Source organism: Heterocephalus glaber, unplaced genomic scaffold (assembly GCF_053883595.1).
Source record: "Heterocephalus glaber isolate CG9 unplaced genomic scaffold, H.glaber_assembly_v1.0 deba00000331, whole genome shotgun sequence".
Taxonomy (NCBI): Eukaryota; Metazoa; Chordata; class Mammalia; order Rodentia; family Bathyergidae; genus Heterocephalus; species Heterocephalus glaber.
This window is the reverse complement of record NW_028258142.1, coordinates 67,033,527-67,055,696: the sequence shown is the minus strand read 5'-3', so window position 1 is coordinate 67,055,696 and position 22,170 is coordinate 67,033,527. Positions and strand designations below refer to the sequence as shown.

General features: G+C 59.4%; 2 protein-coding genes and 1 long non-coding RNA gene across 6 annotated transcripts in view; 2 read left to right on the top strand and 1 right to left on the bottom strand.

The window, feature by feature from the left end:
• Afg3l2 (AFG3 like matrix AAA peptidase subunit 2) overlaps nucleotides 1–5,439 on the top strand; it is a 40,915-nt gene extending 35,476 nt beyond the window's left edge. For all 4 annotated transcript variants that reach the window (XM_021265270.2, XM_004853260.4, XM_021265271.2 and 1 more), the window contains 3 exons: nucleotides 536–736; nucleotides 1,996–2,190; nucleotides 4,771–5,439. In XM_021265270.2, coding sequence (XP_021120929.1) covers nucleotides 536–736; nucleotides 1,996–2,190; nucleotides 4,771–5,040 — 666 coding nt within the window. In that variant the 3' untranslated portion in view covers nucleotides 5,041–5,439. The remainder of the gene's footprint in view (nucleotides 1–535; nucleotides 737–1,995; nucleotides 2,191–4,770) is intronic.
• Tubb6 (tubulin beta 6 class V) lies at nucleotides 5,325–15,906 on the bottom strand. Its single transcript, XM_013075272.3, is given in 7 exon segments — nucleotides 5,325–6,315; nucleotides 6,318–6,502; nucleotides 6,505–6,994; nucleotides 6,996–7,044; nucleotides 7,046–7,154; nucleotides 14,329–14,364; nucleotides 14,367–15,906. Coding segments are annotated over 7 exon segments (1,083 nt in total). The 5' UTR covers nucleotides 14,389–15,906; the 3' UTR covers nucleotides 5,325–6,123.
• Nucleotides 15,907–16,164: 258 nt separating this feature from the next.
• Nucleotides 16,165–19,029, top strand: LOC110350880 (uncharacterized). The gene is made up of 2 exons (XR_002397811.2): nucleotides 16,165–16,376; nucleotides 18,250–19,029. It is a non-coding gene; the product is annotated as an uncharacterized LOC110350880 (long non-coding RNA).
• Nucleotides 19,030–22,170: the final 3,141 nt, after the last annotated feature.

Genomic DNA, 22,170 nt, shown 5'->3' with positions numbered 1-22,170 from the left:
GGTGTCCATCAGGAAGGAGTGGCCGCCTGCATCCCGCACCTGACAGCTGCTGTTAGATGCAGATGGGGCGGGGTTGGCTACAGAAGGGCACAGTGACAACAATCAGTGTTGTCCTTGTGCTCAGAAGCTGCGCTCATTGAAACCCATTGAGCTTTGTTCTACCCTGGAGAAATCAGCCCTCAGTAAAGTTGGCTTTAAAAGATTAAAGGCGTTTGTTTGACTGCAAAGAGGGCTGGGAGAGGCTGCAGAGCATGCTGCCGCCCGCCCCCCAGTGAAGGAGGTCACAGAGCAGTTGAGTCGCCTGCCCCTCACCAGGGCACCTTTTGTTGAGACTGAGCAGTCTCAGTGGAGCCTCAGAGGAACAGGCCTGTGTAGTGTAGACCTTGAGGTGCAGCCAGGAAAGGAGGCACCTGCTGGCCGCCTCTGCTCGCTGTCCCCAGCTGGGCCATCCACTGTCAGCCTCGCTTTCTGGATGGACGTGTGCTGGCACCTGTGTGCACCGAGCTGTTTGGGACAGGCGTTTGCTCCTTCCCAGGTGTCCATCATCCCCCGTGGCAAAGGGCTTGGCTACGCCCAGTACCTGCCGAAGGAGCAGTACCTGTACACCAGGGAGCAGCTCCTAGACCGGATGTGCATGACCCTGGGCGGCCGGGTCTCTGAGGAGATCTTCTTTGGGAGGATCACCACCGGTGCCCAGGACGACCTGCGGAAGGTCACACAGAGTGCCTATGCCCAGGTGAGTTGGCCCCGCCTGTCGCAGGTCGCTGGCGTCCAGTGCAGTCTGTCTCCCTGGCTTGGGGTTTCCTGGCCAGGCGTGTGTCTTAGATCCACAGTAAAGCCATCAGGTCAGCTGCTGAGAAGAGACTGGCGTTTGAAGTTTGAGTCCTGAGGGTCCTGTCCTGCACTGGGCACGAAGCAGCATCACTCTCTGACCCACAGCAGGGCCTGCCCGCCCCTTCCCTGCGGACCCCCGAAGCCGGCCCTCCTGCCCTGTCACACCCGTTCCCCTGCTGTCACTCACTCTTCCCAGCGCCCATGTCCAGGGAGTGGGTTTTGCCATCTCTGAGCCTGGTGTGCCGACTCCTTCAGGACTGCTAGCCACACCGCAGCTCTTCTTCGTTCTTTTTTGTGAGGCAAGGTCTTGTTAAATAGTCCAGCCTGGCTTGAACTCATGGCGACCCTCCTGCCAGCCCTCCTCAGTGCTGGGATTGCAGGCGTGAGCCACCATGTCCAGCCTAGAAATGTTTTGGCAGTCATTTTTAATCTGCTGTTTTCTCTTAGGTCATTATGACTATTTGTTCTTACTCCTCTTTGAGTTTAATCTCTATTCTAAGAATATTTTTTTCCTATGTGTAATGCTTTCCTGCACCCCAGTGCCTCGTCTGTCTGTGGGTTTGATTGCTGTAGTTCTTCCCTGTTCCTGTCCCTTTCCTGGTTCCTTAGCTGTCATGGAGGAGCAGGATGTGGTGTCCAGCCTGCTCCCTGTCTGCTGAGATGTTGTTCTGTGGAGGCTCCGGGGTGGGGCCAGGCCATGGTGTCCTTCTGCAGTGGCCCAGGGTGTTGAGCCGTGCTGCTGGCCCGCCGAGCGCTCCCACTGCAGGCGGCCCCTCCCTCCTGCTCAGCTCGGCTGTCCTTCTGCATCCCTGCACTCTTCCCACCTGGTGCTGGTGCTGGTGCTGGTGCAGGGGCTGTCGCAGACTCAGGCTGGCTCAGCCTCCCCGCTGTTCCAGCCCTGTCCACAGGGGCCCAGGTCACCTGGTCTCAGGCACATGCTCGCCCCCAGGCTCGCCCTTCAGTCTGTCGGGGCTCCTCCTTTTCTGCCTCCCTCACACAGGCAGCAGGCGCCTGCGGCCTCTTGTTCTGAGGTGTCCAGCCCTACTCCTGGCGAGGAGCTCAAAGCAGGATGGCCCTGCTGCCACTGCTGACGCAGCAGCCAGTCCCCTTGCCCCAGGAGTGGCAGGAACCCTCCCTCGCCAGCCAGTGCTCTCTTGCCAGATTGTGCAGTTCGGCATGAATGAGAAGGTCGGGCAGATCTCCTTTGACCTCCCGCGCCAGGGCGACATGGTGCTGGAGAAGCCGTACAGCGAGGCCACCGCCAGGCTCATTGACGACGAGGTGCGGATCCTGATCAGTGAGGCCTACAAGAGAACTGTGGCTCTTCTCACGGAGAAGAAGGCCGACGTGGAGAAGGTAGGTGCCCACTTGGGACCCTGCTCCACATGGCACTGCATGGTGGCGGCTCCGTCGGCGCTGGGCTGCGTCTCCCCCTGGGCCAGCTCCGGGCTCTATGGCAGGAGCCCGTGCGTGATGCCCACGGGTGATGCCCTGAGTGTGGTGGTGACCAGTGGACTCGGAGCAGCCCCAGGCGCACGACCAGGCTCTTCCCCAGGTCCTGGTGGCCCTCCTCCATAACCTCGTGTGTGGTCTCCCCTGTGTGCCGTGAGCAGGTAGTGAGAGATAAACGGGCAGATGGAGAATCAGCCAGCCAGAGGGCTCCTGGCACGCAGAGGCCACTGTGGGTGATCGTGAGTGGCCTGGACAGACAGCTGGGCCCTGAGAACGAGTGAGGGAGGGGCCTCCGGACTCTGGTGCCCTGCACTCAGTAATGTCTTCCTTGCCCGAGCTCCACTCCTCCAGAATTAGGGTTCATCTGTTCTCAGAACGTGCTGCACACGCGTGAGGAAAACAAGCGAAACAGCCTTTGGTGAGGGGTTGGCCGGTCACACACCCACAGGCCTGTCCTGTGCTCGGCGGCTCCAGAGGTCTGGAGTGGCTGTGACTGGAGAGGCGCAGCGTGGGGCGCAGGCCCAGAGGAGGAGGGGTCTCGAGCAGCAGGCACCAGTCCGTCCTGTAAAGCTCCCCGACTGCCTCAGGGTGGGGTGGGCACAACAGAAGGTGGAGCAGGAAGGGAAGCGCCCTGAGTGCGTCCTTCCTGGGCGGGGTGGCCAGAGGAGGGAGCACGGGTGCTGTGTCTGCAGCCCTGGGTGTGCAGTTGTGTGGGGTGCAGAGGTCTGGGCCCCAGACCCCATTTGCGGGACACGCGTGGACTCCTCTGCAGAGGAGCTGTGTGGTGCACAGGTGTCTCGGGGAGTGGGGGTCAGGACTGCGAGGAGGGGCTCACAGGCCCAGCACATGCGCCTGTCACCTGTGTCTGCAGTGCACCGCACTGGAGAGTTCTGCGGTACCTCCTGCCCTGGGGAAGGCCAGCATTCTGGAAAAGCACTGGCCAGTGGGAGTGGGTCCGGAGCAGGGGGCTGGGCCTTCTGACTCCTGGCCTCCGTTTGCACGTCTGTGGGCCAGGAGCTGGGCGGGTGTGCCGGGGGCCCAGGCCCAGGCTCTGCCCGGGCACCGTCCTCCCCAGCTGCGCCGTGTGCAGGGCAGTGTGCATGGCTGCTGAGCACCGTGCCATTCCGACAGCTGGGAGCTTTGACTGGAAAACGACTGTAAAAAAGCTCAGGTTTTCCTGTCACTGGTTGGAATGAGAACACGTTGGTATAATGGGTTAGTTAAGACTTAGGAAAGGTAAGTTAGTCGCCCTAACTGTATTGTCTATATCTACTTGAAATGTTCCATTAAAAGCCTTTCTGGGCCGGGGATTTAGCTCCGTGGTTACGCCGCCTGTCTTGAAAGTGCAAGGACCCCACAGTTCGATCCCCGGTACCAAAAATAAAATTCTCTAAAAGTCTTTGGGTTTTTCGTTGTTGTTTTGAGACAGGGTCTCAGTTTGTAGTTCAGGCTGGTCTCGAGCTCAAGGTGATCCTTTTGCCTCTGCCTCCTGAGTGCTGGGATTACAGGCGTGTGCCACGCTCTCCATTAAAAGTTTTTAAAAATGAGAAAGACAGAAGACGTTCATTGTTTCACATCTTTAGGGACATAGCCTTCTGGTGAACTCAGAGAGAGTGAGTTCCTGTAGGCAGGGCAGCCTGCTTGCTCTGCATCGCGGGCTTCTGGGCCATCCCTGGTCTCTGCCTCCTGTGGCGTGTGAGTGGGTGGTATCAGCAGCAGGACCGGAGGAGGCGAATTTCCACCTTCAGCCTCCTGGCTCGAGTTATCACTGGCTTTTGCTGCTCTTGTTTCTGCACTTGTTTCTCTTGTTCACTGCCCACTCTCCTCTGCCTGCCCCTCCCTGAGGCTCTGCATTTAACAGCCTTCAGCGATTCGTGTTTGCATATAGAAGCACTGTTAAGGGGGATTTTAGACAGTGAGCAAAAAAGCAATTTCCAAATGTGGCATTGCTCAAACCCAACGAGATCCAGAAATGGGGAGGTGGAGAGAGCTCTGGCCCACAGGGGTCGGAGGTTTGGGCCGAGCCGGAAGCTGCCAGGTCAGAGGACCAGGTGCCCTTGGCTGGCTGTGGGTGGCAGGGCACAAGTCCTGGTCCCTGGCCAGCAGCTCCTCCATGTCACTTTGGGCTCTGTCAGGTTCCAGGTGGGGAGCAGATGTGAAAACAGTGTGTTTACCTGTGTGGGTGCTCAGGGGACCCTGCTGCACCCGTGGGTGTTTTCCCTGCTCGTTGGGACATCCACATCTGGGATGCTGGGAGCAGGGTGCGCCCTTGGTCCCTGCCACGGGCAGCCAGGTGCCGGCGCCACACTCCGGGCGGTGGTTATCACCCTGCTAGGCCCTCTCACTCAGCTCGGCCATGGGGCTTCTCCACGGGCCATCGTCCCAGTTCCCTGAGACCCTTTGGAATGAGCTCCGTTCTAGTTACACTGCTTTTGCATAGACTTTGCTGTCACCTGCATTTACTGGAAATTGTGTGTGTTTCAGGTTGCGCTTCTGTTGTTAGAGAAAGAAGTTTTAGATAAGAACGACATGGTTACGCTTCTGGGCCCCAGACCATTTGCAGAAAAATCCACGTATGAAGAGTTCGTGGAGGGCACGGGCAGCTTGGATGAGGACACCTCGCTGCCAGAGGGCCTGAAGGACTGGAACAAAGAGCGGGAGAAGGAGGAGAAGGAGCCCCCAGACCAGAAAGGTGCCAGCCAGATGCAGACAGTCCGAGGCGGCCGCTGTTGTCTGCCTGCGGTGTCAGCATGACACTGCAGCTCTGGCTGGCCGGGAGGGCAGTCCGGCTGCTGCTGACCCGCCTCTCTCCGGAGTCACGCCCGGGGCCAGTGATTCCAGGACCCCAGTGTGGAGCGTGGGCTGGCGCTGTCCTGCCGAGGCATCTGGGAGCAGCAGGGCAGCTGGCCGTGGAGGAGTGGTTTCTCCCCACCTCCACTCTTCATTCCTAGTTCTCTTCAGTTTCTCTCTGCAGATGGGCTGTGGAATTAAATTGGAGTCCTGATGAGAACATTTTGATTTAATTTAATGTTTTACTGTTTCAATGAATGGTTTTCTATAGAGAGCTGTAACATACTTGAAAATGTGAATGTATTGTGTAAATATGGCTTCTTTACATCAGAAATAAATGTGAACACTGTATTTTTTCCCTGAGCACACAGAGGCTCACCATTGGGTTCTGGCACATCAGAAGAGACTGGACCTCTGGAGTCTCAGTGTGGCGAGGCCGCATGGGCTGAGTTCTCGAGCGCCCTTATGGGAGAGAGGGGTACCCGCACATTGGCATTTTTAAACGCCCGTGTTTTAGCTCCCTCCCTTGGTGCCGTTCCCGCTTCCTCCTGTGCTTCGGTGACTTGGAGTTAGGATCTGGTGTTATCTCTGGGTCCCAGGCCACACATGCTCCCTCCCCTGCTTGCTCTCCAGGGGCCTGGAGATGCCTCCCGGTGCCTGTGTGGATCCCAAGCCCAGCTCCTGTTGTACAGAGCGGGGTCCTTCAGCTCATCCCCTTACCAGCGTCCCATTGTACCCAGTGCCGTGCAGAAGGGCTGGGGTCCCCACCTCTGTCCCTGCCTGATGCCAGGGAGGTGGCCAGCTGGAGCCCCGTTAGGGTTCTGCCCGCTTAGTCTGAGGGTTTGGCGCCTGCCCTCGAGGTGAGAGCAGCTGCTCCATGTGCCCAGCGCTGCAGGCCGTGGTGCCAGTGCTGGTGAACTGTGGTCAGGGAGGACCGACAGCGGACAGGCGTCCTGGCGGCAGGCACTCGGGCTGGGCCTGGAGTTGCGGCTCAGCCCTGTGGTGAGGTTTCCCGCAGGTGCCCGGCCGGTGCCCTCCGTCACACTGCTATGTGTGTGGTGAGAAGGCCTCGTCCCCATCATTGGCCATGGCGTCCTGGTACGGCTGGTACTTGTACACCAGGTCATTCACATTGCTCTCGGCCTCGGTGAATCCCATCCCGTCCATGCCCTCGCTTGTGAACCAGTGCAGGAAGGCCGGGCACCGCAGCATGGCCATGAACTGCTCTGAGATGCGGTGCGCCTGAACAGCTCCTGGACGGGCGTGCTGTTGCTGATGAAGGTGGCCGACATGCTGAGCCCGCGCGGCGGGATGTCGCACACAGCCACCTTGACATTGTTGGGGATCCACTCCACGAAGCAGCTGCCTTGCTTGCTCTGGACGGCCAGCATCTGCTCGTCCACCTCCTGCGTGGACTCGCGGCCATGAAGACAGTGGCCACAGTGAGGAAGCGGCCATGGCACGGGTTGCAGGTGGCCATCAAGTTCTTGGCGTTGAACATCTGCTGGGCCAGCTCGGGCGGTCGGCGTGGTACTGCTGGCCGCCCCACACAGTCGGGCTTAAAGCCGGGCATGAAGTGCAGGTGCAGGAAGGGCACCCTGTTTGTGGCCAGCTTGTGCAGGTTGGCATTGAGCTGGCCCAGGGAGTGCAGGGACGTGGTCTCCTCGCTCATAGTGACCGACACCAGGCGGTTGAGGCTGCTGTAGGTGGGCATGGCCAGCTTGAGGGTGCAGAAGCAGATGTCGTAGGTCTGGTCTGTGTGCTCCCCCAGCTGGTGCACGGACAACACCGTGTTGTACGGCTCCACCACGGTGTCCGGCACCTTGGGCGATGGGAGCACAATGAAGGTGCTCACCACGCGGTCAGGGACCTCCTCCCGCAGTGTGCCCAGCAGCAGTGTGCCCAGCAGCAGTGTGCCCAGCCGAGCCCGTGCCACCACCCTGTGAGCGCACCAGCCGGAAGCCTTGCACAGTCACACTGCTCACACTCCCGCCGGACAGCGTCCAGCACCGCATCCACCAGCTCCACGCCCTCCGTGTAGTGGCCCTTCGCCCAGTTGTTGCCGGCGCCCATCTGTCCTGCAAGAGAGCACGGGTTCACCAGTGTCCCCTGGTGGGGCTGGGGTGGGGCGTAGGGGTGACCTGAAGTAGCACCTGCCAGGCCCTCCTGCACTATCCCCCATCATGCCAGCACTCTGGGAGGCTGAGGCAGGAGGTTCAAATGTTCAAGCACAGCCTGGGCAACTCAGAGACTCAGCAAGACCCTGTTTCAGAAATAAAAAGTGAAAACGGGGGATGTAGCTCAGTACAAAACCCCGGGGCTCCATCCCCACCACCACCACCAAAAACAGCTTCACCTCTCATTTGAGTTTTTGAATTTTGTGTAAGTCAACCATCCCTGAACAGAACTAAAGCCCAAAACATTCCAAAATTAAAAAGTTGTATGCGATTTAGCTCAGTGGCGCTGCACCTGCCTCAGAAGCAGAAGATTCTGAGTGTGATTCCAGGTACTGGAAGAAAAAAAAAGAATCTTGTTGCCAACATGGTGCCACAAGTGGAAAATTCTATACCTGACTTGCCGTGAGAGGTTGTGGTCAAAACCCGGACTCACTAAAATACCGTATAAAGGGCCGGGGATGTAGATCAGTGGTTCTGCCGCCTGCCTCACAAACGCAAGGACCTGAGTTCGATCCCCGTACCAAAAGCAAAACACAAAACCAGATAAAGCTACCTACAGGCTGTGTGTACAAGGTGTGTGTGAAACACAAGTGAACCTCGTGATCAGACGTGGATCCCATCTCCACGGGCTCTCGTTAGGTGTACACAAATATTCCAAAATCCAGGAATATCTGAAATCCAAAACACTTCTGGTCCCACGGTTCTTTGGATAAGGGCTACTCAGTACTCTGTACAAATATTTTCTTTTCAAAACAGTAAAAGTGTTTTATGTGAATGAGCCTCTCACTTGTCGAGAATTACTGGTGCAAAGTTTTCCAACTGCTTTTCTTTGCAGCCATAAGGAAATGCTCCGCACAGGAAGTGACCCAAACTCTGCCTCGGTAGCTCCCGGCCAGCTGTGGGAAGGGGTGGTTTTGTATGACTGGGGATGTAGGCAGGTTGTTTTCTATCAGGCGGTGTGCGCGCTGTGCGCGCGCGCTGCAGGCGACGGGAAGGTGTCGGATCGGAGACCGGCTCCTCCACTGTACATCCCGTCTGAAGGCCTCGCACTACAGGACGTCTCCCAGCTGCAGGAGCGCAGCCTGGGCGCTCGAGACGGGAGAGGCCCCCTGCCCCCTTCCCCCTTCCCCCTTCCCATGTTTGTTGTGCCCTCCCTCACCTCCTGTGGCCTGCCCGGGTCCTCCGGGGGGGGGGACGCCTGCACCGGCCGTGGTGTCCTCGCTGGGGGTCTGGCAGCCACCCACGTAGTGCAGCTCCGCTGTTAGCTGTGGCACCCCTGCCCCTAACCGCCTCAGATGCAGCTGCTGCCTCTGAAGGAGGAGGGCACTCGGACGAGGCTGGGATCAGGCCCGTTAGCTGTGAGGGACACAGCAGCCTTCCTGAAGAGCCCGCTTCAGTCCCACCCAGCTTCCCAGATGGCTGTCAATCAAACAGTACGTGGACCAATCAGCGAGCCTGAATCTGAGCCAATCACAGCCCTGAGAAGCAGCACTGCCCTCAGGGCCTAGGAGGGGCTCCCTCCGGGACTGACCGGCCGGCCAGGTTGGGCTCAGGTTTCCTGCAGTCGGCTCCTGGTTCATTTCTTGGGTCCTGTGGTCTCCGAGGGTCCTGTAAACCTGGCCTGGGAGGTGTAGACACAGCGAGTGTCTCGAAAGAAAGAGCAGGAAACCCTAGGGGCTGTCAGCACTGAGCTGCAGAGATTACACCCCAAGATCAGCCAGAGGCAGGCACCTGGCACGAAGCGCGTCAGGCGGCGGCAGTGGGCAGCAGCTGGCTGTGTCTGCAGTGGGCACCCGGTGACGTCCGCTGACGTGGGCCTGCCAGCCGCCGCGCTCTGCCCTCCCGGGATTTCCATCTGAACCAGCAGCATCGTAAGGAGATGGCTTGGGAGCAGCCAGCCGGGTGGGAGGCGCTGCCTGTAGCTTGTGCTTTGCTGGACACGCGATGTCTACTGAGATGTTCCTCACATTTTGAGAAGATTTCAGTTGGACGCCCCTCGCCCATTTTTAGCTTGACATGTAGTTTCTCTTCGTAAATTCAAATATGGTGGCACTATTGACAGAGCCAGCCGTCACTTGTCGAACAGCACCTGAATGGGGGAGTGAGGATGAAGAAAAAGAAAGACGCAGAGATGGAGTCGGGAGCCTTTCAGAGAGACTGCCGCCGCGCTTTTTTATTCTCCTCCCCTTTTTTTCACAGGTGAGTTTGGTTGTTAATCATGACCCTTATCAAAGACACCTGCTTCCTTGTTCTCTAGTTCTTTGGAAATTCCCCACCCTCATGGGCTTTCTTGTTTCTCGGGTTTACAAAACGTTCATCATGTTCCAGGACAATTTCTGAAGGTAAACATCTAATTGGGCAAGGACGCGGTTCCTCGTAACAGAGTCTCCTTCCTCTATACAATGGAGGGTAAGATTTAACATGGAGCCTCTATGGCTAACACTGCTCTCCACACACTATAAATTAGCCCTTCCAAAACTCACACTGTTAACAATATCCAATAGAATCTATTTAAAAATCCAAAATACCCAGGAATTTGAAATTGTTGTACAACTTCTGTGATCACAGTGTTAAAGATATGTTATCTGTGTATTTTTCAATTAGTTCATTTATCCAAGAGTGAATATTAAATATTACCAGGATGAGACAGGTTCAGCATCAGTTCTTTTCCTGTTTTAGTTTGTTTTTTGGGTTTTTTCTGGTACCAGGGCTCAAACTCAGGACTTTGCCACTGAGCTCCATCGCTGGCCTGTTCCTGTTTTGCTCACCTAAATACTGAAAAACCTTGCCCAGCTGTGTATGTGAATGGAGCAATGCTGTGCTAGGGCGCCATTCCACCCTGTGTCCCTCTTGGGTCTGAGCTTGTGAAACAGTTACTGCCGTCAGTCTGTACTCAGCCAGCGGCCAGCAGCCCACATTTGTGGAAATGACCTGAACTGTGACACACTGCCCTCCTGTTGCTGGGAGTCACCGGGTGGGAGGCAGGAAGTCAATCCTCTGTATCCTCTCCCCCCTTTTCAATCCTGCACCCTGCAAGTGCTCTGCCTACCTAGCTGGCAAGTTACTTTTTAAATTATTTTGTTTTTTGAGACAGGGTCTCACAATGTAGTTCAGGCTGGCCTGGAACTCACAGCAACCCTCCTGCCTCGGCCTCCCAAGTGCTGGGATTATAGGTGTGTGCCACCACACCAGGCTCTGGCCCTTAATTTTTAAAGAACAGATTTAAAAATGCAATTTTGAAAGACCAGGCTGTTTCTAAAGGATGGGATCCTGGCAGGATTCAGTTTCAACATCATTGCTTATGCAGTTTTAATGACATGTAGTTTTGATACTCAATGCAAATAAAGTATGAAAACGCGTGGGCAAGGAAATTACACATCATCAGTGAGTGACACAGTGGGAGCAAGTGTGCAGGTCGTGGCTGTCAGATATGCATCCACAAACTTCTCGAAAGGCTGAAGGGTACAGGCGGCCCGATCCCACGCGGGGCTGTGTGCCGCGGGTGTGGCCTGGCTCCAGTCCTGCTGCCCTCCCAGGGAACAGCATCTCAGGGCCAGGGCAGGGCGAGGGCTCCGCCTCACACCGCAGGCCAGAGTCTGTAGGAAGCAGGTGTGGGCACTTGCTGTCACTGTAAATAAACCTCACCCGCATTTCGGTACTCAGTGGTCTCAGGAAGTGCAAGTGGGGTTGCTGGCCTGGGCCAACTGCCCCCAGGGGGAGCTCGGTCCCCTCTCTGTGGCTGCGTCCCATCCGCCCGGCCCGGGCACCATGGCCGTGGGCACAGCTCATCCCGCAGGCAAGCCCTGCTCCGTGCCCACAGCGCACGTCGCTCAGCTACCCCGCCCTCTGGGCCACTTCCTCATCCGAGCCTCACGAGCCCCGGCATTGTTCCCTCCATGGACACAGCTGCTCCTCCTGCCCAGCTGTGCCACATGGCAACACCTGGCCGGCGGCCTTCTCTTCACTGACCCGAAAACAGTTGTTGTCCTCCCCCAGCTCCTGCCAACACCTGTCCGTGCCCAGTCCACAGCGTGTGGGGAAGAATGGGGTGATCTGGGGTTTGGGGCAACCTCATACTCAGCGCTCAGGGTGGAACCGTCACACCTGTATGAAAGGACAGCTGAGGGCCATCAGCATGAGCCGGGAACCACTTCATTAAAATGGCAGAAAGCGGCAGGGGAACAGCGGGCATCCCCAGGCAGACATGAACCCTAGTGAACCACACTGGCTCACGAGAGGGCCCGACCTCCCTTCTGGCCCATTTCTCACCTCCCCATTCACAGCGCGATTCACCACGAAGCTGCGATGGAAGGGAGCTGCTGACTTCTGGAAATAGTCTGCCGTTGTCTCAGAGCAACAGATGTTCCCAGTTAAATACCTGGGGGTCGTGAGCTGAATGTCGTCTAGCAATGCACCGGGACACTAGGCAGTGGCCCAGCCCACCGATCACGGGGCTGCAGCCTCAGCTGGGCAGGCACCCATGACAGGTCCCCTGGGCCTGGGGAGACGGATCAGGGTCCCTGGTCTCCACGTGCCCTGCCTCCTGCAGCCGAGTCTGGTTGGCTGTCAGGGAACAGAAAGAGGCTTCTGGGACACTTCCCTTTCTTCCCACATTCTGTCACTGCTCCTCCTCGGCAAACAGCAGCTTACTAAGCAAAACCCTTCTCCAAAAGCGTGGCACCCCCTGCGGGAACTCAGCTCTAAGTGGCTCCCACTTTTCCAACTGTAGGTCACGTGCTGTGCATGAGGCCTGGTTCATCCCAGCACCACAAACGACAGGACAAAGACCACCAACGCTCTAGGGCCTGTGGCGCGAAGGCCCCTGAGCTCTGAGGTCACAGACCCACAAGGACCTGTGACAGTGTCACAGCCCTGCGGGGCTCTGGCGTTTCTTCCCCTCAAGGCCGGGGTCTGCAGGGTGGACGGCGGGTATAGCTCCGGGCCCTCAGAATCTGAACACAGTGGCTCAGCCACCTCGTCACCATGGATTTAACCGGCAAATGAGCACAGCACACCACCTATGAACACTGGGCCTTCCCCAAGGGAAGGACGCACACAGGGCCAGGTGGAAGAGGTGGTGACCTCTCCGAGGCCAGCTCTGTGCCAACTCCCGGGGTGTCCCCTCCTGCCTCAGTCTCCCAGCGTGCTGGGATTTCAGGCATGCAGCTAACACCTGGAGATGTATGGCCGCCCGGGCTGGGTGTCCCTGTCTTCCTGGGGCCTGGCTTCAGGCCTGAATGTGCAGCTTGGGCCTTCTGCCCAAGGCAGCTCCATGAGGCCACAGCTCTGTGTGGGTCCAGGCCTTGGCGGGCACCGCCCCTGACACCGGTAGTCACAAGCCAGGAAGCCCGGAGGCGTCTCCTTTGCAGCTTCTCCTGGCAGCAGCTTCCTGGCTGAAGCCGTCCTCCGAACTGAGGAGAAAGGTTAGGAAAGGCCCTCACTCACCCTACCAGGCTGACAGGTAAAGAACAATTATGACCTCTCGGGGGCCGCTCAGTTTCCAAGCGCCCTGTGACGTCCACCTGACACTGTCTGCAAATTTGCTTTTGGAATTCGCTTTGCTTCTCTGTCAGACGCACACCTTTGTGTCCTGTTTGGGGACGGGACCCACAGCATCCCGACCCTGAGAGAGCCTGGTCTCCCCACTTCCCCTGTGTGCTGTAAAGTGGTCTGGCCTCGCCAGCAAGGGGCACACACTGTGATCCCAGCTCTGCTAGGCTGAAGCAGGAGGATGGAAAGTTGGAGTCCAGCCTGGGCAACTTAGTGAGACCCCACATCAAAATGAGAAAGAAGAAAGGCCAGGGGATGTAGTGCAGTGCGAAAGGCCTGGGTTCCATCCCACGGGAGATGGGAGAAGGCTTCCATCACTCTGTCCCTGCAGTGGTTCTGAGAACAGGGTCATCTTACTCTCAGTTAAACCGTTTCCACCCGGTGCGTTTCGCTTTTCCAGTGGTGTCCACACTCCTGGGCTGTTCAGCCAGGACTGCAGCCTTAAAGCTCCCACTCCTGTGGAAAACACGCTGCCTCTCAGCGACTCACAGACTCCCAAATCTGATGCTCCAAGCTCTCAAACCCTTGAGCACTCACATCACCACGTGTGAGTGGGGAACTCTGTACCCAGCCTCGGGACAGCACGGTCACTGGCACAGAAGCCCTGAGTGCCGGACACCGTGGCCTGCGGGCCACGTGTGGAGGCGCAGGGACACACGTGAACTTTGTGTGTAGACAGGAGGTCACAGGGTCGGAGCTCAGAAGTGCTTGGGACCAGGACTTTGGACGAGGGGCCCTCAAGCTGTACTATGGGAGCTGGCTGAGGGAAGCGTTTCTGTGGACAAGTAAGCCTGCTCTCTTTGAGGCGTGTTTCGGACTCCATAAAGTGGTCATTTCCAGAAATGACATGAGCTGCAGACAGCGTCTAATATTACAGTTGTCAGCTGGAAACTTTCAAATCCGCCCCCTTCCACGAGCTCTGCATCAAACCAGGCTGCTGGATTCTTATCACTCTCTCTAGGAGTCTTTGAAGACGGGTGCAAGCCGGCGTGCTGGAGGAGGAAGCCTCACCCAGCCTGTGAAAGTCCTGTGGTCATCCTTCCGGAGGAAAACTGTGCACAGGTCTATGAGTGCTGACGTGAGAAGGACACGCAGGGCCGAAGCTTGCGGTGAGCACGCTCCATGGTGAGGGAGGAGGAAGCCAGTATGGCAAACGCTCTTGATTTTGTTTCAAATCAAGAAGCTTCATGGTGAGAGCTTTCCTGTGGGCAGCCGCAGCTCAGAGTGGCAACCTTCGCCCAGCAGCCTTGAGACATCAGCAATGCTGAGGGACTCACATGCGGCTCCCTGGGGGCCTGAGTGGGCTGCGAGCGGCTGATTCCACCCAGCTTTGCTAATGCAATGTTCTCTTCTTATCCAGAACTAATTTGATGGGTTTTAAAAAGGAAGAAGATGGGTAAAGTGGAGGTCAGGGGTGGAGCACCTGCCCAACATACGTGAGGCCGTGGGTTCCATCCCCAGGGCCCAGAAATAGACAGACACGTAAGAAACAAGACAAGAAGAAAGCAGGCGAGTGGGAACTTACCGAAGATGAAGCTGTCAGGCCGGAACAGCTGCCCCAAGGGCCTGACCGCACGCTGTCCATGGTGCCCGGCTCCAGGTCCAGCAAGGCCCAGGGCACACACTTCCGGGCTGGGGGGAAAGAGCCACCACTCGAGTCAGTCCCGAAAGGCCACCAGCCCAGGGGAAGGAGGCAGGGACGCTGTTCGGGTGGGGGAGAGGCACGGATCAGGTCTTCCGCCTGCTTCCTGACTTTGTTGACCACATGGAAATGGCCACACACACGCACGCACACTCTCACTCACAGGGCTGTGTGTTGCCATGACAGCCTCCCACCCACACACGTGTCCCTCCACATGGCTTTTACAGGGACAGTGTTCCTGGTGGCCTTTTCATGGCCACGGGCCGGAAGTGGTCCCAGGAGGAGGCTCAGCAGGGCCCCACTGGACAGCGCCCACCACCACCCCACCCAAGGTTCCCGGAAGCGGGTGGCTCCTGTGGTTTCCCTCCTTCTGGGCTGAGTGCCCATCCTGTCGTTCCTGCTGCTCGAGAGTCATCGACACTGCTTGCCCCTCTGTGTGTACAGGAAGCAACTCCGCTAAGTCTGGCGACTCAACCCCCCAAGCATGATACTGGGGACCTTGTGCATGCTGCGAGGCCAGCACAGCTGCCTGTCCTCTGCCCTTAGGGTCGGAGGTTTGTGCTGTTCTGGGAAGGGTATGTGGCACTCACATAGTAAGATTATAGAAACAGTGTACAGTGGGCCCTCGAGTTACGACTGGCCTGGGAAGTGAACAACTGGAGTTATGACCAGAATTTCAGTTTTAACTTAGGAACAAAGTCTTGAGTTACGACCCAAGTGCCACAGCTTGTGCTTCCAGATGGTCTCAGATACAGATCTAACTCTAAAGAGCTCTGGAAGGAACATGACAGCGTCCTCTCCTGTGTGGGGTTCACTGAGAAACCCTGGGACCGTGTCTAAGGACACGGGCCTGCCTGGAAGAAAGTGTGGCCTAAAACTGTATGGGAGAGACTTTGAAGGCCGTTGACCTCGGAACGAACTGAGTTCGTAAGTCAAGGGCACTCTGTACAGGGCGGGGCGGGTCCAGGTCTCCGTGTCTGGGACACAGGATGGGTTTTCCTCCCGCAGAGCCCCGGCCTGCGTTAAGCCCCGGGCCTCCCACCCAGAATTTGAGTTTCTGCCCCGGGAGGGTGGAGTCTTTCCAGAGATCTGCGAAGACTAGACAAAAGCATTTAAGAGAAAATTTTTCTTATTTTTAGCCCAGAATCCTCAAGAAAAGATACGTTTTAAACTGAAAAGGAATAAAAACAGCGTTTCTCTCAAGGATTCAAGGTGTACGAGGAAAAGTCTGATTTAGCAACACCGGCGGGCGGGGTCGCTTCAGCCTGAGCTGAGGTCAGCGCTCGGAGGGAACCACCGGCCTCCGACCCAGCCCCAGGGCAGCGGGCCCGCCTCGGCCTCCCTCCTCGCCGAGCTCTGCCTGGAGCCGCCCGGCCCGGAACGCTCGAGTCCCGCGCGGTGGGGTGTCGGTGTCCGAGGCCCTGGGCCTCGGGGCCGCGGGGTCATAGGTCCCGGTCCCGGTGCCGGGCCACTCACTCGGGACTCGCCGGGGCTGCCCCGATCCCGGCCCGGGCCCGCCCGCCTGGGTGCCGATCTGGTTCCCGCACGGGTCCGCCTCGATCTCCCGCGTGACCGCGCTGCTCGGTCGCGGACGCCGGCTGCGACTGAGGCCCTCGGCCCCGCCCCGGCCGCCTAGCCCCGCCCCCGGGCGCCCGTGCTGCCAATGGCACTCGGTCCCTTCCTGGGGCCCCGCCCCGCGCCCTCGGCGTCCGCGTGGTCCCTGAGAGTCCGCGCCCGCGTCCGGTGGGAACTGCCGGTCTACGCGGCCGGCAGATCTGGGCGGGTGCGGACCTGGCCGCGCACAATTTGTGGTTTCGAGGGATGGGGTCGCTAAGTCTCTCAGGCTGTTCTGGACCTCGCGATCCTCCTGCCTCAGCCTCTTGAGTAGCCGCTCAGGCCTGCCCTTGTCTGTCTGCTCTCCCAGCCGCGGGGTAGGGTTAGGGTCACGGCGAGCTGAGCCCCCTGGGGTCCCGCTCTTGGTGTGAGCACGCCCCCTATTTCGCCTGTGGCTGCTGGGACCCTCTCTCCCGGTGACCGCCCAGGGCCAGGACCTCCCAGGGTTGGGGCACCCGGCAGGGGAAGCCTGACCCTGCTGTGGCCGGCCTGGGGGCTCCCTCCAGGCGGGGCTCCAAAGCAGCGCCCCGTGGGCCCTTCCACCAGACCCGGAGTGTCCCTGGGGGCCAGGGAGGCGGCGGCCTGGCTGTGCTCTCCACCGGAGGTTTCTTTCAGATCGGGTTGTGTGAGGAGCGTACGAGTGAGAGAGACAGAGGGGCTTTCCTTCCTCCCCCCTCCCATCTCTGACAGCCCTGCCTGCGGCGCCCCCCCCCCCTGCCAGCGCTGGTGCTGGCTGCCCCGAGGCTGTCCTCAGTCCCCTGGGGCAGGGACACGGTGGGCGGGCTGGGACTCAACTGTCCTGGCACAGACTGACTTCCCAGGGTGTCTGAACTCCCTCCCCACACCGTGAGGGGAGGTGAGGGTGTTATCCTGAAGACAGGGCTCAGCAGGCTCCGCGCGGGCCACGGGTCAGCTGCTGTCCAGGGCCAAAAGGATTCCTTCTAGGGTCCGAGGGGCTGGGGCAGGAGCGCACACAGGGAAGTTGCTGGGTCCACATCTAGATGTGCAAGTTACACTCACGCTTACAGAAGGGCCGGGGCACGCAGGCATGGTGGTGCACACCTGCTGGGAGGCTGAGGCAGGACAGTTGCAAGTTCAAGCCCAGCCTGGGCAACTCATCAAGACCCCGTATCAAAAAGGAGTGAATGGGGCCGAGGATGTAGCTCAGTAGTTTTGTCGCCTGCCCTGCAAGTGCAAGGACCGAGTTCAATCCTCGGTACCAAAAAAAAAAAAAATGAGTGAATGAATCAATGAATGAATATGTAATTTAGTGCAAAGGCCTTGGGTCTGGTTCCACCGAAATAAATACATAAACAAATATTTAAATAAAACAGCCACAGCCATGGGGGTGGGGGGTACCACACACATGTGGGAAATGGACCCAGGCCCTGCTCCTCACTGTCCACCTGCTGGGCCCTATGCACACCTGTGCACCTCAGGGCACCTGTGTCTCCCTTCCCTGGCCACCTCAGATCAGACCTGGCCCCATCGCAGGAGGGGAGGCGGCCTCAGCTCACTGGGAGAAGGTCAAGGGGCTGGCTTCCTCTTGGCCACTTCCTGCCGCGTCGGGTGAAGCGAGTTCACCATACCATACCCACCTCCGGGCCCCGGGCTTGGGGCGCTCTGTCTCTGGTCCTGGGCTCCAGTCTGCGCGACCCCATGCGGCGCCCCACAGGAAGGTCGGGCTGGGCACCGCACACCGTGTCCGCCTGCAGCGGCCTCCTGTCCTGCCAGCCCAGTGTCACCCTCTGGTGCCCGAGTCTCAGCCAGAGCTCTCACTTCCCGCAGCGGGTTTCGAGGCTGGCAATGAGACTTTTCGGGGCTCAAACCAGGGGCCTCACAGCCTAGGCAGCCGCTCTGCCCACCCTGCACCCCGCCAGGACCAGACCTCCAGAGCCCCGATTCTCGAAGTCACCTCTCTATGAGGAGCTGCGCCTGTATCCAGTCCTGCAGTCTGGGTCCCCAGGGTCCCTGGGAAGGGCGGAGCGGACAGGACGGCAGGTCGGGGGCCACCCCACCTTTCCCCCGGACTGGGCCCTAAATCTGCCTCTCGGCATGGGGTCTGTCTGCCTAGGACCCTCGGGGAAGCAGCCATGATGGCGATGTGACTTCCAGAGGTGACCTGGGGGCACCGGGAGGCACATGGCTGCCACACAGGAGCTCGGGAAAGCTGCCTTTTCCTCTCCACAGGAGTCGGCGGTCCTGGCAGCACGAGCCCCTCCTGCCCTCACCGGCCCCAGTGATTCTGAGAGGCCCACCCGCCCTCTCCTCAGCCTTCCTGGATACAGTGCCTGGTGACAAGGACATGCTCGGGGCCCACCGGGAATCGGGGAACCAGGTGACGTGGTGCCTGGCATCCAGGGCATCTGGGGTGCAACCTGTTCCAGGCAGGCATCTCTTGTACTCTTCAGATGAGGAACCTGGGTCTGAGAGGGGCCCTAAACCAGGGCCTCTGCGGGTCAGGCTGGAGCTCTGCCTCCCCCCACACCCAGCCCCGACGCCCAGCTCCTTAAGCCTGGGCACAGTGGACTGGCTTAGATGGCATGGCCAGGCCGGGCACTCTGTCAGAGCTCATTCCAGCGGGGGTTCTGTGCAGGGGGCAGGGGTTGCCACGCTTTCTGCTGGGCGAGGTCTGCCCTGACCAGCTGTGACCCCACCGCAGGCCACTGGGGATGCTGTTCCGCCCACACTCTGGCTGCACCCTGGAGAGCAGCTATTTTTACTGATCATCTCTCCCAAAGTGGGCAGGTGGGTGCACGTCGGGGAATGCTGCGGGTGTGGCCGGGACATGGGGACCCCTCCCCAGGCAGTGGCTGAGCACGGGGGAGAGGAGCCCAAAGAGCCGCTGCGTCAGGGAGGAGGAGGTGGATGGACACTGCGTTCTGGCGAAGCCTGAGGTATCTGCCCAGACCCCTGCAATGTGGCTCTTTCCTAAAAGAGAGATGGAAAATAAAGGATGCATTTGTGCCAGGCTGACAGATGTCCTCATTTGGCCCTTTCAGGGAAAAGTGGGAAACCAGTGGGACCTTCCCCAGGTGCGGCCTGTTTCCCTGGCACCTGCCCTCCTCTGCACCCTAACCACGGGCCTTCATCCCCGAGCTCTTCTGGCTCCACCTCTGCGATCAGAACTGAGCCCGGAGAACCCGGGCCAGAGAGGGGCTGGTCCAGCCCTGGCGTGGCTGCTGTCTGGGTGCAGCTGGGCTCCAGGCCCTGGGACTCCCCACCTGTCAAATAATAGCAACGTCTCTCTTAGCTGAGCTGTTGCAAAAACCAAATGCAATCATTTTCAAGCCATGGAAGTATTTTGCAATTTAAAATGCATTTTACAATTTAAAGGAGTTTTTTGTTTCTCTTTGAGACGGGGCGTCCCTGAGTTGTGCGGGCTGGCCTTGAGTGGGATCCAGCAATCCTCCTGGCTCAGCCTCTCCTGTAGGACTACAGTTCATGCGGCTCTAAGTTCTTGAACAACGGCTGAACCCGCAGAGGTACAAGCTCTCCGGAGGCCGAGGTGAGCTCTGATGCAGGAGCCCCGGCTCGGGTTGCTGGGAGGTGGGCCGCCTTCCGGCCTGGTGGGTGCTACTCCCTCAGCCTATCCCACGCCCCCCTCAGTGGTGCTGCGTGTGCGTCCTGTCCTCTCAGGCCGGGGGGACACGGTCACCCCCAGAGGTGGACACCTGTCCCACGGTGACCAGCCGTGCTCTGCTGGGACAGAGCGGCTCCCCCCCGGGGGGCTGGATGAGCAGGGGACACCGGCTTCGGGGCTGCTGTGCTGACAGGCAGGGCCCAGTGACCTGGGGGCTCCCCGCCCGGGCTGCTCCTGCAGCTGCTCTGTCTGCAGTGCTTCCGGGGGTCTGGGCACGGTGGCAGCTGCCCACGCTGCAGTCTGGGGCTGCAGGAGGGCACAGCGTCCTGGCACAGCCTCGGCACAGGCGTCGGGTCAGGGCATGCCCGGGGCCAGGTGGAAGGTGCCTGGGGCTCGAAGGCTGGACCCTGGCAGGGGGATGCCCTGTCCAGCACCTCCAAGGCCAGGCTGGGCCGGAAGCTACTCCTCCAGGGCTAAGTTCCCCTCAGGCTGCGACCCGTTTTATGTTGCTATTGTTTGGGTCTCGCTATGTAGTTCAGGCTGCACTTCCTGCCTCAGCATCCTAAGTGTTGGGATTACCAGTGTAGGCCCAGCTGCTATTGCCTCTGTTTTCATCATTTTTCACAGTTATTACGCAGCATTATTTAATAAAACCCAAGCTGTGTGTTTGTACTAACATACTTGGCCCATGGTGTAGCTCAGCACCAGTGCTTGTCCAGTGTGCTCGAGGCCCTGGGCTCCATCCCCAGCACCACAGAAAGAAAAAACCATTTTCCCTTCTGTTCTGACAGCTGCTATCTTACTTGATCCTTGTGACCCTAGCTGGGCCCAGGGTGAGGCAGAGCTGGGTCTCAAGGGAAATCTGCCCAGCAGGCAGAGTGTCAGGCACTAAAGCAGGAAGTGAGCTAATATTTCCATATTTGGGCTTTTAAAAAATTCCTAGCTAGCCAGGCATGGTGGTGCATGTTCGTAATCCCAGACCTTGGGAGGCTGAGGCAGGGGGATCGCCATGAGTTCGCGGCTGGCCTGGGTGATGTAGTGAGCTCAAGACCAGGCTGAGGTCCACAGAGGACCCTGTCTCAGGAAAAAAGAAAAAACCCTGGCTCGATGCTCTAAACTGCTTCTCAAGTGCTGTGCCGGAGCATGAAGACCAAGTTACTCACGAGCTCCAGTCTTTCCCTTCCAGCACGCGCTGGTGATGGTCTCTGGCCCTGCGGCCCCAGGTCCAACAGTGCCTCTGCCCGAGGTGGGATCTGAGGCGGCCCTGCTCAGGCAGTGCTGTGGATTGGTGAGCTCTGAGGCTCAGTCCTCGGCCGGCGTCCCGAGACCCCGCTGTCCACCTGGAGTCGGACGGGCACCTCGCGCGGCCTGTCCTGGAGGTGCCACAGCACACGGAGCAGAGGCCTCGCTGGGCACCTGCATGGGCGCCAGCTCCGGGCTGACCTCGGGGCTATGGGCCCCTGACGGGCCAGGCACAGCGGTGTCCCTGGCCACCCTGTCATTCCCCTCCCCGGGCCTGGCAGGAGGCTCCAGCCGCTGGTGCTGGCTCTGGCCCTGGCCCGTGCTGGGCTGTCAGGGAGATCACCAGCTGTCCCCTCCCAGGACAAGAGCTGCTGCTGTCACCCGAGTGCATCAGGTGCAGCTGTCACCCAGGAAACCCGCCTCCAAGCTGTCCCGGGGTCACGGTGCCCTGGCTGCGGTAGGGCTCCCTCCGTGACCTGGCCTGGAGGCCCTGGCCCTGGCAATGTTCTGAGGCCCCACGCAAGAGGGCGCAGCTGGTGGGTGTCTGGGGGGCGCTGCTGGGCACATGGTGAGTCCCCGGGTGCGGGGCACGGGGGACCTTCAGGGACAGAGGTGGGGACAGGTGACTGGACAGCTGCACTCCATGCTCTGGGCACAAAAGTGGGCAGGGCCTCACCAGGCCTGGGGCTGTCTCCCTGGGTGCGGGAGGAGGTGAAGAGGGGGTGTAGGTGTGGCTGGCCGCCCTCTGTGCCAGCCACCCAGGGCAGCCAGCTGGGGCCCGAGGCCCAGGCCCGGCCAGATTGCCGGGGCAGACGTGAGTGAGCCCCTGCTGCTGAGGCCTGGCTGGCAGGTGGACAAAGGGGCTCTGAGCAAAGGGAGCCCAAGAAAGGGAGGCCTGGCGGGGGTTGCTCTGCTAGCTGCTGGGAGCAGATGCCTTGGGGCGCAGCAGAGGGCACGAGGGCCACACCCTCACCCGTGCCCAAGACGAGGAGCAGACGCTGAGTGCGCCGGGTCTGGCCCGGCCTGGAGGCCTCCTGAGACTTCCCAGGCTGGACCGGACCCCAGGACCCCGGGCTCACTGCCGGACCCCCAGGGCTGTGGGGCACCTGTTTCTGTGTCTGGACCCGGGGCCAGGGCTGCTGCCCCGCGCAGCACAGCCGTGCTCCGGGCCTTCCGTGAAGCCCGATTCCTGAGAGAAGTGGGTGCGCTGTGGTCACTAGGACAGGGACACAGCCCAGCGCTGCCTTGGTGGTCCCAGCCTGGGCACGTCTGCCCCTGAGCTGCTG